The following is an 18,930-nucleotide window of genomic DNA, read 5'->3' as shown; positions in this document are numbered from 1 at the left end:
CTATGGCAAAATGTCTTGTGCAAGAAGCCCTCCTAGCGAGCGAGTCCTACATGCCTCTCACTCTCAGTGGATTCTTTTCCTAGGGGTAGCCCACAGATAAAGGCTTATGTGAAAGCAGTTGTTTTTTTGTTAGTTTGTTTTGGGGGATGGGGTGGTAATTCTAGGCACCAAGGGACAGGGAGAGGCAAAAAGAAGAAGAAAAGCCCATGCAAAGACACATCTGCATTGTCTAACTGGCCCTCACTCTTGGGCCCCTTAATCACATATGAAATGCGTCTCTGAACCACCTGTCTGGAGTCAGCGAGGGAAAAGCATTGGTCCCTGGGCTCCTGTCCCATATGGGCCCAGGGCCTCTCCCATGGGACGTGAGCTGCCCTCCTTCCATTTCTGAGTTGAGCATCTGTGAGCTGTCCTTTGGGTGTGGCATGTGGGGTGTCAAAAATGCTCAAGGCAAGTGAAAGGTCCCCAACATGGGTCTGAGGGAAGGAAGGTGCCGTCAGGCCCCACCTGCAGGAAGCTTGTCAAAGCCCGTGTGGAGTGAGTGCTGCAGCAGCAGTGACTGAAATGAGAGGAGAGGCCAAGAGGGTCTGACGTGGAGCCCCCGGGGGTATGCAGCTCATCCATCACAAAGCAACAGTCCAGGCAGAGGGTAGGCAGACGCTGTTCTGAAATCCCCCGTCATTCCTTAGGTAAAGATCTGATGCTCCATTTCTGGCTCAGCAATACAGTGTCCCATTTCCCTCTCTAGAATCTTTTCCAACTACTGCACTCTGCTTGATTCCCAACTATCAGAAACTGCCCACACCCTCAGACACAAGTTCTGTCTCCCTTTCATCCAAGATTCTGCGCCTGTTCTGCCGCCCCCTATTGGAGGAACCAGGATCCTGAACACACTCTCCTTGGTTCCTAGAACTTCACTTCTCCTGACGACCTCTTTCTTGCTCTGTGGGCACCACCTGCTGTCCCCTTCTGACCTGGCCGTATTCCATGTCCTGCCTCCTCCTCCCCTTCTGTGCTCTGCCATGTCCATCATCTAATTCATTCTCCCTCTCCTCTTCTCTCGTCTTTCCTTTAGGCTAGCTTCCCTGGGGAAAATCCTGTACACAGTGTAAATCACATCTGAGAGCTTGACACAAATGCAATATTGATTTTTAAGCAAGATTACATAAATTGTGAATAGTCTATAATTTTGCTTGCCAAATAATAATAGACTGTGAAGTTGAAACTCTTGAATTTGAGGCAGGCCAGAAAAAAGTAAGCACATAATGATCAAATTGTGAAAATGTGATTCTAAGGAGTTCTATTGGCATCACAAATTTGCCTTCAGGCTCAATAAAACCTTAACACCAGTGTTTGGAAAGAGACGTGATTTCTGCAAAACTTCATCCAGTCATCCTATATATCTTTTGCACGTAAGAAGCCAAAATTTCCCTCAGTCAGTCTTTCTATGGTGCATGGGCTACATTTGTACATTTTCTATACATTTCTAAGGTTTGTATAAACTGGATCACATGTACAGTCATCTTCCATGTTTCTTAAGGTTTTCTCCAGGCTGTTGACATAGGATTTCTGACCCTATTAGGAGTTTCACCTGGTTATTTCGGAAAGTTCACAAGGAATGCCACATGTTTGCTTATGTGCTTTCCTCATGTTCTTCTGCCTGCTTCAGTGGTGCCCCCCTTGGGTGTTCAGTGCCCCCCACAAAGCCTTTCCTCACTATTGCCACTGTGAGGGCTGCTGCTCTATTCGCGGTCCAACAGCCTCCACTCCTGCAGGGATTCCTTACAAGTGCAGGGAGGTGGCCAGTGACCCATCTCTGAGCAACGTCGTCTTCCCTCCCCTTCCTTCCTCCAGGCGTGGTGCACACATCTGTCTGGTCTCCATGCTTCCCCAGAATTCTGCCGTGCAAACCAATGCCAGAAGCTCCACTTCATGAAACACACAGGACTGACACAGATACATTTCCAGACCCTTCACCCAACTGTCTTTTCTGGTCTCCTTTCTCTGCATGTTCATCCGTAGCTGCGGGACATTCTGGAATGGCATGGTTCCTTCCGGCCAGACTTAGTGTGTGTGATTTCTCTACTATACCTGCTGGTCCCTTTTACCCATTTGGCTTCCAGCAGAATTATCTGTACTGAATAGATGAAACATGAAACACTTTTCCCCCCTTAGAGCTGCAGTTTCAGGGAAAGGCAAGGGGCTGGAGAAGCAACAAACATTTACAGACATCAGATGGCAAAAGAAGGCACAGAGAGGCCCCTCACTTGCCTTAGCTTACCCATTTAATAAAGGATTGAACCTTGGGAGTATATGGCTACAAAACAACCCTCTCTCCTCTCCTTCTCCCTTCCCCTCTCCCTCCTTTCTCCTCTGTCTTCTTCTTCTTCTCTCTCTCTCTTTTCCGCCACCCCCTGAACAGGCCCTGGTCTCTCTGATTATCTTTCTTCATAGTCTCCACTGGTGCGGCTAAATATAGTTTCTTGTCAGTACTTTGTGGGTATCTCAGTTCAGATCCAAATATAAAACTAAAATTCATCTTCACTATGAGCATTTCCTTTGTTTTCTTTAACTTAGCCCTGAGTCCTGATTGCTCTTGTTATTACATGTACAGATCGCCCACCACTTATTTTCTTTCAGCAGAAGCCACTGGTCAAGAACAAGCAAAGTATACCCTCTCAGGCATCTCAGAAGGAAACATATGTAACATCGCATGCACTTTCTTTCTTTCATTTTACCAAGACTCACACACAGAAAGTCCTATTTCTGTGTTTTGCTTTGCATGCCTCACTCCCTCCTGGCCCATTGTTCTCACTGTGGAAAGTCAAAACCTAAAGGGACCTTACAGCCTTGTGCCCACCTCTTCCGTGTTAAAGATGAGGAAAACGGGGGTTAAGCAACCAGCCCGAGACCTCACAGCCTTTTCCTAGATCACACATGTTAGGCGTGGAGCCAGGAACCTCTGGGTTCCCAAATGAAGCTCCTCCCAGCATATCTGACCACCGTTCCATGGGTCAGTTTGCTGGAAAGACTTGCTCCCATGAGCTCGGCCAGAACAGTGGATTTAAATACAGTTAAGGTCATGAACCATCTTCCAAACATGGAAGAGTTCAGTTTTTGCATAGACACATTGTGAATATGCAAAGCACCACTCACTTTGGTTATAACACTTAATCTTCACAAATCCCAGGCACACCCAGAGGGTTTTGCCTGCATACAATTACCCAGCAACGGTAAGTGGTGAGGGACTGGTTAAATAATCAGGGGTTAAATGCCAGCTATCTGCCAAGATGGTGCCAGGTGTGTCCACCTGGGCATTTAATAAATGTATGCTGAAATGGAATCTAGACAGTTGTCCCCGAAAACTAGGAAAGTCTATTTCGGACCCAAGGATATAATGATGGTTAAAGAACAGCTTGGGCCCTCCAGCAAATGTCTACTGGAATCTTCTCCACATTCAGATGCCTCCTAAAGAATAGAGGGAAGATATGCAGTATTTTGCAAAAGCTGTCTCGTATCACTTGGCAGAAACTGGGGCAGAGACTAACCCCCCTGGAGTGCAGACCTGTTTTTCTAAGGTAGCTGCTGCCCTCTAGTGTTATAAATGTAAAGCAAACCCTATACCTGGTAGATTGTAAACTCAACCTCACCAAGTTTTTCGATTATCGATGCCTCAGTGGCCCTGGTACGTCCTTGGAAACCACTACCAGAGGAGGATGCTGCATTGGGGTTGAGAACTTGTTCTGCTGAGGTTTCCGTTCAGCGAATTAACACTGGCACGCCCATCCCTGTTATGACACTGAAATGCTTCCATACCAACTGGCGAAAAACCACTGCTGGAAGTCCCCTGAGTACCTCCACCACCAGTCAAGAACCAAGACCCTCCTCTGAGCCCTGGGCCCTCCACTACCCAATTACCAGAGCCTTAATGCTCAACAAAGCATAGGTCACCGAAACCCTGACCCAGGGCCGTGGCTGCAGCGTGAGGTCAGCATTTGGATCAACCCAGTGATTAAATCTTTAGGACGTGACATTTTGACTCATTCTAAAGAATGGCCCCTCGCCATTCAACTACAGTGTTTATTCATCTTTCTATTCATCATTTATCAAGACTTACGTCCCAGATGCTGGGTGAGTCACAATGCACAGGAAAAAAGAAAGGTTTGTAAGATCACGGTCCTGTGGAACCACCCACACTCTAGATGGCATTTAATTTAGTTAATATTGTCCTTGTGGCCTGGAAACATTAGCAGCCAATGACTAGTCTATACCCAGCCTTCTCTAGGAGGAAGGTTGGTGGGGTGAGCACACTGCACTGTACGCCTGGTGATGAAGGCCCAGCTGCACCTCTTAACAGCTTTCATGGTCTCTGGCAAGTTACTTTACCTTTCTACATTTTAGGTTCCCCATCGCTAGAGGGAAGAAAGTAACATATCATTGAGCTTTTCTAAGAATTAAAGAAGACAGTCTTTAAAAGTCTTTATCTCGGCCCTTGTCACACAGTGAAAGTTCCCAACAAGTGTTTGCTAGTATTTGGGTCACAAAGTATTAAAGGTTAAAATTTTTATTTACCGATCACCAGATCAAATGTTTCTGCTACTTTCATACACTCAAGTACAAAGAGGCGTGGCCAATCCCACTCTCCAGGGGCAGTCAAATGGAAAAACACTTAAAGGGACCGGGAAACTAGAGCATGAAAAATATGACAAGAAAACAAACATTACTTTGGTCACTTCACACTCACAGCATCAGCTTAATCATGCAGTAGCTATATTCACTGGGCATGGTATTATTCACAGACTCATCGGAACAGCTCCAGATGGGCACATGGTCAAGATCAATCCAAGCAGTTGTCAAGGCACTTCAAACCCAGGAATGGGTCCGTTTGTGAATCACCTACACACTCCCTTCTCTGCCTCTCTTTCCTCCCCTGGCTGTGTGTCAGCCACTTCACCAACAGCCATAGCATTACAAATGCCTGCCATCCCTACGAAGTATTCTTTGCAAATCATAGAGCACTTCCCAGGACCACAATGGGAAGCTGGTGGCGTGGTCTTCATTACCTTTGTTTCAGAATGATGCTACATCATCACTGCTACTCAGCCTGGCACATCTGAAAAGCTGCAAGTGTCCCCTGTAGTCAAAGGACTGAGATGGCCATTTTTGTAGTGGTGATGCTAAGAAAAAATTCAACCACTAGTCAAACATTTAGGGAAGACTATGAGTAGTCACCCACATCTGGATTCTTTCCACCTCCCGCCAAAAATAGGCACATCTCTAGGCTCCTCACCCACCAGAAGGAATAAAACCTCTAATCCCAAGTGACTGCTCACTGGGACCCAAAAGCTTAGTCTGCACTTTCCAAGTTTAGCCTCCGGCTTTGGAATAGGAAAAAATTCTAAATATTTGTAAGTATAAATCAGTACTGAAAAAAATGGACCAGCAAACTTTAAGAAGAGCTCTCCCTAATGCCTCAGCCTGCTTTATCTGCTTCCCCCATCACATCCAGAACAGAAGACTAGTAACAAGTGATACAGACACTCTCTTAGTCTGTTTGGCTTGGGAACCTCCAGGATTCAGATGGACCAAAAATGGGGGACCTAAGCTCAAGCAGAAAAGTGACCTTCAATCCTCCTCTATTCCTGAAACCTGAAGTGCACAGGTCAGTTGTTTTAATATTCGACCCATTGGAAATGCAGCAGAATTGACAAATCTGTGTTTAAATACTTACAAATATTTTACACTTTCAAATTTTAAAATACTTTTTAGACTTATGCCCTAGGTGAAAAAGAGCTCAGGTCAGAACTGACTTATCCATGACATGTATTTTAAACAATAAAATAGTTTTCATATCGATCTATATGCTGTGGAGTATATATTTTTTATTATTATATATCACAATGCGACATACTTTCCCCGTCTTACTTCCCCAAACTGTGATTTTTATTAAACTTACTGGATGCCCATGTCTGTTCAGGATGACCCACAAAATACTCTTTTCCTGCCTCCCTTGTCGCAATTTAGTTCCGTCACATGTCTCAGCCATGTGTTCTGATTGTAGATCTGCAGCTTACAGTTCGGTCATTCCACTGTAAACTACACAGAGTGCAGGTTTCTGAAAATTACCCTTATTAAAAATCATTAGGATAAATACCTGCAAATGAGCTATTTGCAATCTACTCCAAACATTCATTAAAGTTGGGGATTTCTTGACTCACCCAGACTGAACCCCAAACTGGAAAAAAAAAGCTAAATCATAACACACATTTTGAAGAGGTAGAGTTTCATCACTTTTGAATATATTTGAGATTGAAAGGATTTGTTTTGCAGTTATTTGGGAGAAGCACTTTCATGAGTAAGAGTCATTTATAATTGTCCATCAACTGCTTACCAGTTGTTTTTCTGAGCATTTTTAAGCAATCCTTTGCGATACAGTCCGAAGTCTAATTTTCCCATAATGCCATTTTCACTGGCCTTTGTTCCTGCCCAACTGAAATCATACATGCTGACTTAGAGAAATCTGAATTCCCAAGATGATCTATGTACGTGGGAAGTGGGGGGCGTGACAGTTGGTTTTGAGTGGCTTGCTCTTCTGAGCCATGGTCATTGTGAATAAGCCCACCACATGAACTTTGGCAGAAGATACCTCCTAAAAGACCTTTGCTTTCCAAAGGAATAGATATTTCTGGTCTCTAAAATATGATATTTTAAGCCATCAGGACCAGAGTTAAATGGAAAGTTAAGCTTGTTTTCAGGTGAGATTCTCATTTCCCAGTTCACACCTTGAACATTCTGAGGGTAGGGAATGTGCTATGGGCCTGCCAAGTAGGTCCCTTGCCTATTCTATAGTTAGCACTGACTATAACCACTTGTATTTCTCCATGTAACCTCTGTGAAAAGCTCTGGCCTTGGTTTCATTTCATCATTCACCTTTCTGGAAACCTCACTGCTGGTGCAAAAGTCATGCATCTAAATTTCCTCACCATGCCTCTGCAAATGAAATACAATGGCCGTTCAGTGTGTCTTGGAGGCAAAGGCTCTGCGTGATTTATTCCCAAATTATTCTTAGGGCTATGAGTAAACACAACGCTGCTACCCACAGAAGCACGAAGCTTCAGTCCACTTGGAAAGAGAACCACTTAGAGGCAGGGACCTAATCTAACACGACGCATGGTGGTCATTCTGAAAACACGTGTTGAATGAGGTCTAAGTGGACCTGTCGAATGAATGGATACTGATTTTTCTGGCCCTTCCATTCATTTTAGGTCAACCAATCAAGTGAGGTTTCAATGACTGGCCTCAGGAAATGGAAGGTGAGGGTTGGTCACATTGTCCCATTCCCCAAAGACTCTGTGGACGGCCCTGCAGTAGGGTATCAGTGACTGACAAATTAGCTCAGAATTACAGAGAGGGCACAAGCCTTGTAACCCACTCCTAGTGCTATGCCTCACCTTAGACACATCATTCAACTTTTCCGGGTCCCCCTACACAAAATAAAATTAAAGGAAATGATTCTTGATGTTCCTCCTAGCTGATTAGATCAATGTAGGAAACCAGAAGAGACCTTAGCATCTGAAAATAATCTCTAGCCTCAGTTCTTCAAGGTTTGTTTACAATTACTTTTATTATTTTTTAATGAACTAACACAAGGTACCAGGAGACCCTAGGAACAGGGTGACTTGTAACATGACCTTGGGGCTCATGTGTGAAAGACTTCACAAATTGACACACCCCTTTCACCAATTAGTGTCAATAAAATGAAAGATCCAAAATCGGCATCAGAAAAGGAAACAATACAGTTAAGACTGTTAAAAGTAACTACTCCCAAACTGGACGTCATAAGATACATCGTGAACTGTGAACAGATTCACTCAATGAGGGAGAACCTCATTCCTTTACTTTTCCACAGATGCCATTAGGAGTTTCTCTGGTTAGGATGCAAAATGAAAAAGAAGTGGATGGCCAGGAATGCTGTCCATTATACCCCTCAATGTCCTGCCACTGAGGCTCTATTGAAAGAAGCATTTATCTCAACAGGAGTGGCAGCATTTGAGAAGTGGGCACGTTCCTGTGCCAGACAGTCTTCTGTGGGGAGAGCCTTACAGACCGCAGGTGAGGGAAGAATTGCCCTTGGTTGTGTGGGTGGGTGGCGCGACGAGCCAGGAAAATAACACGCAACTTAGCACTTGGAAATCGAAAGGACATTACCCCGCCCCCAAATTATTGTAGCCACTCCAACACTAAAAAAAATAATTATGTTTTAGATTTACAAGATCCACCTTCACTAGATATGCAGACTCTAACTGCCTTTCCAATTTCTTATGCAATAGCTGTTCTTCAAACCGATACTGTAAGGGGCGTAGTCATCCCAGGTTCACACAGCTCTCTTGTGTGAACCAACCACTCTATTTCACATCTTAAGACTGTGGCAGGTATATTACAGCCATATTACAGTGGGTCTCTCATCATTGACATAGCGTTTCTGTTAGGTCGTTTCTATAAAGCACTGAGAAAAACATTAATACACGATGGTCTATTTATATATTGGGGAGTATCAAGATGTCAAATCTGAGTAGATGTGTCTTCGATGTACAGGGGAAAAAAGGGGTGAATAAAGAGGTGAGAGACCAGAGAAGCAGAGTAAACATGTTAACCATTAAAATTGATCTCAACTTGAGGGTAGAAAGGTATCGCAGAATTTACTCTTTTCTCCCCTCGGCCTGTTACTCAAGGGAACAACAGAAAGATGGCCTGAGGCTATAATGGGACCTAAGCGTTTCTCTAAAACAGAGAAAACACTCAGCAGAGCCATCATTATTCTGTTTTTGATTTCGGAGACTTCTGGTATGAGCAGTGGGGCACCTTTCCACATTGATAGTGCCGCTTACCAGCTCAAAGCCTGTGTTCTCGCGGGCTGACAGTCACCTGGTCGAGGCAAGTTCACTGCCAGTGTCACACGTTCACTGCTCTCTGTCCCTTCCATGCAGAACAGTTCTGACGGATAAAACATTGATCCTTTTCTACGTAGTGAAGACTTCGGCCTGTGGCTGACCCTTGCCAAAGGAGTTTGTCCGAGGTTCCTCCGCCCACCCCCAACTCATGTTCCAAACTGGACCTCAGGAAAGAGTCTTCTTAGAGCACTCAAGGAAAACATATGTGGCATCCTGGAGACTCCCTACTCCCTTGTCAATGACATCGGATTCCAAAATCCCAAGCCGAGACACATAGCATTGATTTCTCATGGGACCTGACCATTATAACGAATCTGGATCATGTTTTGCTGCCAAAAGGAACAGGAAAAATGTCCACTTTGAAGAACTGCGGCTACGCTTCCCCACCCCTCCCTCCATCGTACATGTTGTCCACCCTGTTTGATTCTCACCTACAAAGACAGTGCCAGAGGCTACTGGACACTTCTCGGGTTGTTTGGGGGCGAGCAGCAAAGTCAAATGCCTGTACTGCAGACAGTGGAGCTGGGGTTTCTCAAGTGATCTGTGTGAGAGGGGAAAGCTCTCCACCTACACGAAGAGAAGTGCCTGGATTAAATGGACTGCACAATAGGGGCTTGCTGAGTGCCTCCTCCCCACAGCAAGTTAAATGGCTATAGGAAATTGTGCTTGCATATCATTCAATCAGACCCAGTTTCCCGGGACCTCAAACACCAAGTCCTCCCGAAATATGGCTATAATGCTGGCAAAGATTTGCAGACCCTATTTCTGCAAATTAAACCCAAATACAGTTATGTACAAAGTTAGTTTACAGAATAACTACCCTATTAGGTTTCATTGAATAGATCAAAATAGGAATAATTATCATTCTTAAATTTTATCATCTAATCATCCTGAAAACCTCAGGACACTTGGTGGGAGGGTAGGAGGTTGCTATAGATAACGCACAGATATTTGGTTTTCTATATCAGAGTATCTTCGCCACTATTGGGCTGATTTTCGAATGGAAAATGTGATAGGTGATTTTTTTTAATGCAAAAATATATGTGTTTTATACTTCAAGCCCAACATTCATAGGATGACTCTAATTTCTCATCAAGTCAATTTGGTAGGCCATTGGGCTCCGAGGACCTTTTTGAAAGAGCTTGAGTGTCCTCCAGCTCGAATTCACTTTGAAATGCAAGTAAGTCCTTGCATCTCGCCCAGAGCAATGCACGCTCCTTGCTCAGCATGTGCACCCACTGGAGGGGGTTAGTTCGCCTCCCCTGCCTTGGGCTGGGGAGACCTGAAACCAAGCACGGAGCTCTCTGATTATCAGGGTGGCTCGTGACCCCCCCAAATCAGTCACCTGAGTTACAAACATCTTGAAGCTGACATGGGTCCTAAAACTACGGGTCACAAAATCAGTCTCTCCTCCGGTGCTATCCAAAGTCCTCTGGACGGTGATAGAAGTGTGGATGCATGAAAGGTTCCTGGAAAAGGCTCTTCCAAGACTTCCTCTCCCCACAGGTGGCTCACATCAGGACCTGCTCTCGAGTCTCTGGCAGACGAAGAGCAATCAGGCCACCCCCGACGAGAGAGGTGGCAGCCAGAAGGATGGGGACCACTTTGGTTATCCCAAAGAAAGAAGCAAAGATGGTGTTTCCCAGAATGGCTCCAAATTTGCACAACCCATTGAGGATGCCAAAGGCGGTTGCCCTGTAAAAGAAGAAAGTATGTTCTGAAAGACACCAACGAGGCTTTATTAGATGAGTAGGACTGGGTTCTTTCTTTTCATTGTTGTGGAGGAAGGTATTCTGAAGGTGTGGGAGGGATTTTTTTCCCTTAAATCTGAAAGTAATACATTCTCATTTCAGTCAAATTAGAAAATAAAGACTAACATGAAGATGCAAAGATATATAACCTCACCACTGAAAAGCAATCACTACTATTAACATTCTGAAGTATTCCCTTCAATCTTGTTTCTTTTTCTTTCCAAATACATTTTTTTTTTTTACATTTTCACAGGTATTATTGGAGCTGGAGTATTGTAAACTGCTGAAAGGATGAAGGATGATGCAGAAAGTGTAAATGTTCTCCCTAATCTTGACCCTCTTGTAAATTAGATACTTACTGTCCCTAAATAGCATTTTTCCAAATGTAGGATTACATTTCCCAGACTCTTTTGCTGCTGCATATGGTCATGTGATTAAGTTTTGGCCAATGGCATGTAAGTGGGGACTCCCAAGAAACTTTCTTAGAGATGTCATGAGTGGGCTTTTTGCCCTCTTCTCTTCCCTCCTTTTTCATTACATCCCAAGTCCTGGTAGGTACCTGGCGTCACCTTGGACCATGGCCGAGATCATGAAAAGGAGAATAAGACAGAAAGAGCCTTCAGTGACTGCTCTGGACGTTTACAGGAGAGGAGAATAAAATATCCACCTCCCTAAGGCTACCGTTTTGGGGGGGCTTCTGTCACCCATGGCAGAACCTAACCCTAATTATTGTCCCTCAGTCCTACTTCCCAGGGGTAACTATTATTGACTCCATCTGTACACAGACACAATATTCCTGCACTCTCCCTCCCCAACAGAAATAAAATGTTTCTTTTTCAGACCACAGGTTTATTAAGAATGTGGCTAAGTATTTATACGTTAAGTTCTTTTTTACATTTTCTTTTAGGTAACTGTACCACACTAGACCTTTACAATCACTAGCTGCCTTTCTAGTCTTTTGTTTTCAGAATATCTTTGGATGTTTTTACAATTTTCTCTTTTCCAAATAAGCGCCAGATAAAATTTTTCAAGTTCTTTGGGGTTGAGAAGAGGATTCACAAAATTTTGAATGGGGATTTTTAAGTTAGAGAAAATCTAAAGAAGCTAATCTTAATTCCTAAGATTAAATCTTGGAATTCTATAAGGTATATCCTGACATATATTCAAGTCTTCTTTTATATCTCTCAGTAAAGGTTTATAGTTTTCTTCAATAAATGTTTTACCTTGCTCATCAGTTTGATTCCTAGATATTTGATGATTTCTGCTATTATTAAATAGACTTCAATTTTATTTTTAAAATATACTTTAAAGTCTATATATTATTCAGCTTGTTCTATTACTGACCATCTTACTAAGTTACTTTATTATTTCTAGTATTTTCTTTAGTTAATTCTCTTGGTATTCTTACATGTAAAATCCCACCCCATGCTAATAATGATCACTTCTCTTCCTCTTATTTTAATTTTTGTAAAACTTAAGAGTTCTTTGGTTCAGGGGGTGGTAGGCTGTGCTTTTCCATAGCAACCTATACCCCAGTAACTCTGCTACCAATTTAGGGCTTTTTTTTTTTTTTGCAGACTTTCATTTGCCTGCCTTCCATACCACTTCACAGTCCTTGTTGACCACAGGTCCCCTTTATGTGCTGTTGTTAAAATTCCTACTTCTTCGTCTGTGAAGAGAAATGACTGCTAAGTAAAGGCTCTGTCCTGATACCTTTAAACAAGGTCTCTTCTCACATGGCTTCTGCAAAATACAATTAAACCCTGGGCAGTCACACTCTGCACATGCCCCAGACCACCGAGCCACATCCACTTTGTCTCCGTCCACCTCTCCCCAACCCTGTGTTTCCCTAGCTCTTCACCTTCTCACTTCATCCCCCATGGGAAGGCTTGTTCTCACCTCTTTTTGATTACGTGGTACATACGGTACTGCCCTTTCATTTTCTCTGCTGGACATGCTTTACACTCATCCTGCCCATCTTGCCATTCACCACATCCTATTAAACCTTAGACTGCCCGCTGGCAGGTCTGTGCCGGCTCCCACACAAAAGAAACTCAAAATCCTAAGAGACTCTTAGTCCACGGATCTCCAGGAAGGTCAAGGTCACCATGGTGCAGATCTTAGAGCAGGTAGATTTCTAGCTCAAGTCCAAACGAGTCCCAGCGAGGAGCCCAGGGAAGAACTGACCTCTGGTTGGTAGGATACAGCTCCACCGTGATCACGTCCAGAGCATTCCAGGCAGCGATGCTGGTCCCGCAGAAGAGGCACTGCCAGCCGATCATCGCGGACTCGCTGTTGCCAAAAAACAGGAAGAAGCAGCAGACTGCCGAGATCAGCATGGAGCCACCTGTGGAGGGAGGTCAAGGTCGGAAAGGAACATGAAGCCGTGCTGCAGGCAAGGCTGTTAGCCACAGGTCTTGCCCCATCTTCCATCCTCACAGGGACACCTGAAGTAACAGGTTGCCATAAGCACAAAGGTCCATCTCTCCAGAGAGAGCACAGCTTGCACCCTCACGAGGTACCCCGGCCATGGAATTAGAGCCCTCTGCACGGGTCACATCACCAGAGTTACCCTACAGGAAGAACTTCAAAATTGTCACTCTGCGTTCCCAGCCCAGAATAACTAGGGACAAGGCAGGGCTGCGGGCTAGTTAACAGTCTATTATATGCCAGACATTCTTCTATATGCTTGAGACATGTAATTATACTAAAACAACAACAACAAAGTCTTCTTGTGGAACTCACAATCTAGTGACAACATAACTGTAAATGGGCCACAGAAGGCAAACCTGTTTATTCTCCATTTACGCCCATCCCATCCCAAACATCTGCCATTCTCAGTCCCACTCTGTGCCCCAAGGAGGTAAAAAAAAAAAAGCAGGTCCCAAACAACCAGCTGGGATTTCGGGCAAGAGTCTCCCCCAGGCATCAGGAGCCTGCAGGAGGGAGGACGTTCGGTCCCCAAGAAGCCAGAGGGCCGGCCTGGCTCCGCTAACAGTGCCTCCTGGGGGCACCTCTGCTGGGAAACTCGCCCTCACACCTCCAGTGCCCAAAACTAGTGCTAAGCCCTGCTGGCCAGCTGGGAGATGGTAACTGTCCATCTCAATTGTGCTGTTTCTTAGAAGGGGCAGGGCTGTGACCAGGTAGTCTGGCAGCCTTTCCACGCAGCTGGGAGAAAACCAGAATGAGAGGAGATAGGCATTGGCTAACCCATGTATCGCCTGCATTCATGCGTCCCTCAAATGGCCAGCTGCTTTGGGGGGTGCGTGAATGCAGCATCCCCAAAAACAGCTGGGGGGCCTGGCTTACAAGAAATGCTGACAAATGTTTGTTGAGGACAAATATTGTCACCAAAGAAATCAAATGCTAGTCAGGGAACTGACCCTTCAACTACGTAAAGTCTTCCTCTTACAGGTCTCTGTGGCCCACTGTACTTCTGCTCTCATAACCTTTATTCCTCTTGTGATGGAGAAGTCTGAGTTCAAATCCCAGCCTTACCTGTGTGACCTCGGGGCAGTCATTTAACCTCTCTGTGCTGAGTCACTTTCCCCATTTGTAAAATGCGGATAAAAAATAGTACCAACCTCACAGGGCTATTGCAAAGGTGAGATGTGTTAATATTTACAAAATGCTTGGAACACAGGCTGGCCTATAACAAGCACTTCACAGGTGTTGGTTAAAGGGAATTTCTAGTTCATGCCTGTCTCTCCCAGGAGATCACTCGGTTCCTGAGTGCAGGGATGCTGTCTGTCTCGATGACTACTGCGTTTCTATTGCTGACCGCACGGCCCGGCAGAGGGTAAGTGCCACATAAATAAATGTTTACTGAATGAATAAATGAGGAGTAACAGCCTCATCAGAACTTCTCTTCCGTTGTTAACAAGACACTGCTGCTGCCCAGGAAAGAGTGCGGCAGAGTGGGCAGGACAGAGGACGCTCCGGCAGATTCAACAGTGGCATTCGTCTGAGGACCGAGGATGAGGCTATTTCAGAACAGACTGCCCACACCCCACCGGGACAGCTACTGAGCATCCACTGTTCACTGTGCACCAAGGACGCCAGTTGGTCCACCGTGTGCCACTTAGAATCTCACTAAAGGCAGAGGGACACAGAGAGGGCTCTTAACTGGCTTGCCATTTAGTTCTTAACAATCTGGATCAGAAACAAAATACATGCATTAGTAAAAGAGAGCTAAGGAATGATTGTATATTAGTTCTGGATGTGCAGTTTGGGGAATGTGGCTTTGTTTGGCATTATAGAAATCAAGGATATATGCATGGTGACAGGAAGGGCTTCAGAGGTGAGGAAAGGATGTCCATTCTCTGCCCCGCCCTCCCTGCTTCCTGCGCCCAGACTTCCCTCTGTGCCCACACCTGGGAAGTGGGCCATTCCTGTTCACATGTGTGCCCGCCCCACCCCTTGTACACATCTCTCTCCAAAGAACTTCCTCAGCTACGCCAGCACCTGACCACAGACTTCACTGTTAGACCCTGGAACTCAGAAAGGCCAGTGACAGAATGGCAAAGTGTCACAGGTCTGCTCTCGCACACCTTATCTCATGGGAGCAAGCAGAGGCATTATCTGTGACACCATGAAACAGCAGCTCAGACAAGGAAAGGAAGTTGTGCAGACTCATAAGCTGAATGTCGGCCGAGATCGCCACCTGACTCCCCACCACGGCCTCACACACGATGCCATCCTGTAGCACCTTCTGCTAGAAAGCTGGGTGCTTCAGACTAATCTAGGAAAGAGGCCATTTTTGTGGGTTCTGGTCAAATTCAGCAGCACTGTTAAGAGTCAATGGTGTGGCAGGCAAGGGTTTGGGCACCGGCATCACAGGGGTCAACAAGCCACTGCCTTCCCAGCCCCCCACCCCATGGGCTTCAGGTCTGACCAGGACACTGCCTCTAACGGAGGACCCTGCTCAATCCGCCATGCCTGAGAGATGACGCCATCCCCACCATAAGGTGAAAAGCTAAAATCACAAGCATTTCTTGTGCTCGCCATTCTGAATATTCATGATGCTATTTATAATAATAATTTTCAACAGGAACCCAACACCGGGAAAAAAACTGCCTTCCCGTGGAGACCTGACCGATTTTCTCTTCCCTGACGAAATGACTATGTGATTTATTCTGTTTCCCTTTGAGCTTTGTTGCTGGGAATCTTGGGATTAATTTTATTGAGCAACTACATTCCTAGGTCAGATCTTACGGCACACTTATTAGTGTGTCGTCTGCTTCCCTACCCCTGGCCCTGACTCACATTCTAATATACATTTTCTCTGGCCCTGGGTGTATATACTTTGTTTCCTGTTCACTGTGGGCAGCATGAGTTTCTGTAATAAACCATTTCAAATCCTGGCAGAGTAAAACAAGACACACATGAATATAGCTACCTTGTTTGAGAACCTGAGATGCACTAAGTACTGCAAGATGCTTTGAACATATCACATTCAAACCTCACAAACACCTACCAGCTAGTTAGGAGTATCCCTGTCTTATAGATAAGAAAACTGAGCCTGGGGAAAGTGAAAGGTCACGTTCAAAGTCAAACAGCCTGTAGGCAATAGAATTCCTATGCAAGTCCTGTCTGACTCCCAAGCCTGAAGTGTTATCACTATTAAATAATATGCAACATTTAAAAATCACCAGGCAAAGCCAATGCTCATTTAAGAAAGAGCATTTTATATATTTCTGGAAATAGCCTTACGAAGCATGTAGAGTGGATATATTCATTATCCCTACCAAAGTGCTAATAAAATAAGTGACCATCGCAGACTTGTTCGGTCAGGAAGTGGAGACGGGGCACTGGCCTGAACTAGGACAGAGGCCTCAGACTGCCTCCACGGGGTCCTGGGATCTGGTCGACATGCCTCCTTGACACTAGACCAGCAGATTCCATCTCACCTGTGCAGTTTCCTGTGCCAGATTTCTTTAAGAAACTGAAAAATTCCACTGAACACTTTAAGTCACCGCCTCAGCCCCCTGGAGAACAGTGGTGGCATCCCTGTTGACTCACCGATCATCCTGAGCCTTCCCATTCTATCCATGAGCAGGGCGGAGATGATGTTCCCAGGCAACACGGACAGGCTGCCCAGGAAGCTGACGAGGTAAATCAGGAAGTCGTTATCCTGCTCGAAGTCCATGTGACATCCCTCCTTCTGCTCCAGAAACGTAGAGTTGATAAAGCGACAGTTGATGAACTTATGCTCGTAGAGGTCTGGGGAGAGAAGGAAACCTCAAGTTCATGGCACGTGGAGGGGGAGTTGTGGGGAGTCAGGCAGAGTCAGGATGAAGTTATGCCCCTTCCAGGTGCAGGCTGCACCGGCCCCTGGCAATAGGAGAGTCTCCGAGTCAACGCAGCATTGGCTGAGGAATGAGGCGGGAAACCTCTACCGATGTAATGACCTGTTCCGCTTCTGACCAGCAAGGAAGAAAGAAACATTCGCTGACAGGCTTGTTTGAATGCACCATCTCTCAAGCCACATACCAGTCCTCCCAGGCTACCCAGTTTATAGAAGCTGAAGACAGAAGAATTAGGTCCAGATTAAGTCAAACACTCCAGAGCCCACATGGAATCCTGAACATTCTTCAGAATAGAAATAATTGGGCCAGTGGCTTTCAGGGTGGGGATGCAGGGTGCCAGAGCAGGGGAGATAAACAGGGGAACACAGAGGATTTTTTAGAATGGCAAAAATACTCTTGAAGATCTATAATGATGGACGCACTATACATTTGTCCAAACCACTGTACAACACCAAGTGTGTGATGTGTAACACCAAGGACACAGGGTACAAGACCGAGAATGAACCCTGATGTAAACCATGGACTTTGGGTGACAACGATATGTCAGTGTAGGTTCATTGACTGTAACAAACGTGCTGCTCTGGTGGGAATGTTGACACAAGGGAGGCAAACTATGGGGGTGGAGGTTTATGGGCATCTCTACCTTCCTTCTAATTCTGCTGTAAATCCAAAACTTCTCTTTAAAAAAAGTCTTAAAAAATAGAAACCATTTGCTTTGGAATCAGTTCCAGGTCTTCAGACACCTTCTAAACCAGCTGTTCTGGCAGAAGTAACATTAAACAGGCTCCCAGGAAACCCGGGTTTGGGACACTGACCTTCTCAAACCACCCTGAACCTCCGCCTACAAAATTGGAGGAGTACCCCTGTTATCGCCATGGCTTCCCAGCTCTGACATCTCAGGACTACAACTGTTTGCAGACAAAGAAGCATCACTGAAACTTGAAAGAAGAAAAGATATGCCAGGTTTCCATGATAAACAGGAATGCACAGAACTATCATTATTTTGTTGTTAAGTTCTGGCTAAAAAAAATTTAGGAAGGCTAAGTCCCATGGTAAGATTATTCAGAGACAAAGATATGTGGAGAACAGATGTTGAGCCTTTGAAGCTGACATCATGGAAGAAAAAGATGTTACATAACCATCTCTCGGCGCTGATGCCAGGGAGAAAGCGCTGATCTGGACCCAGTGCCTGCAGTCCAGGGGAAAGATCACAGACTTTGGAGTCAACCCACCAAGAAATGAATCCAAGCTCCATCAACTTGTTAGATGTGGCCTTGGGCAGGAGACTTCAGCCCCAGTTTTCCACAGCTGTAAGAGAGAGCTATCGGGACAGTTCTCACTTAGGACAATGGAGGCGAAACCGCTGGTGATACTCAAGTTAGTTTCCTTATACCCCGAGCCTACCTGGTCTGATATTAACATATGACGAGAGTAGTAAGAATAACAAGGAGTGAGGAATGGGTGAGGTTTTGTGATTTTTTTAATCACAGATATCATAAACAATGTGATTTAAAAATGTTCTGATCCTTTCACTTCATGCAGAAAGCTTGAAAACATGCCATCTTTCTCTTTTCATTTACTGCTGTGATACCACGAGTCTTCCATTTTGCAAGTTTCAGATGAGGCAAGGCCTTCAAGAAAGCACTTTGTGGGTAACACATAGCCCTCCTGGAGTGGCATTCTATCTGCGTCATGCTTTGTTCTAAGGGGCATTCATACAGAGTATCAGTCTCACTGAGATCAGGACATGAACCCAAAACTTTCACTTCCTTTATAAGTGATAAAACAGGGTGTGGGTAAGTTAAATGCCTTGGTGAAGACTGTGCAACTCACCTGCACGTACCTGTGGTGAGAACCCGTCCTAACACTCAGCACTTCTTTCTGTGAATAGTTTACTGCTCCTAAAGCTTATGTCTGAGT

The 18,930-nt window shown here is 45.1% G+C and overlaps 1 protein-coding gene across 5 annotated transcripts in view; it reads right to left on the bottom strand.

The window, feature by feature from the left end:
* Positions 1-4,607: 4,607 nt before the first annotated feature.
* Positions 4,608-18,930, bottom strand: part of SV2B (synaptic vesicle glycoprotein 2B) — a 92,872-nt gene continuing 78,549 nt past the window's right edge. For 4 of the 5 annotated variants that reach the window (XM_037145068.2, XM_037145066.2, XM_053658813.1 and 1 more), the window contains exons 11-13: positions 16,724-16,924; positions 12,890-13,049; positions 4,608-10,646 (exon numbers count right to left, since the gene is read on the bottom strand). In XM_037145068.2, coding sequence (XP_037000963.2) covers positions 10,463-10,646; positions 12,890-13,049; positions 16,724-16,924 — 545 coding nt within the window. In that variant the 3' untranslated portion in view covers positions 4,608-10,462. Of the gene's footprint in view, positions 10,647-12,415; positions 12,446-12,889; positions 13,050-16,723; positions 16,925-18,930 lie in introns of all 5 variants that reach the window. The other variant, XM_053658815.1, reaches the window with a different exon arrangement.

Source organism: Artibeus jamaicensis, unplaced genomic scaffold (genome assembly GCF_021234435.1).
Source record: "Artibeus jamaicensis isolate MK-2021 breed Jamaican fruit bat unplaced genomic scaffold, CSHL_Jam_final scaffold_612, whole genome shotgun sequence".
NCBI classification, from domain to species: domain Eukaryota; kingdom Metazoa; phylum Chordata; class Mammalia; order Chiroptera; family Phyllostomidae; genus Artibeus; species Artibeus jamaicensis.
Note: the sequence above shows the minus strand (reverse complement) of the source record. Positions and strands in the feature narration are given on the sequence as shown.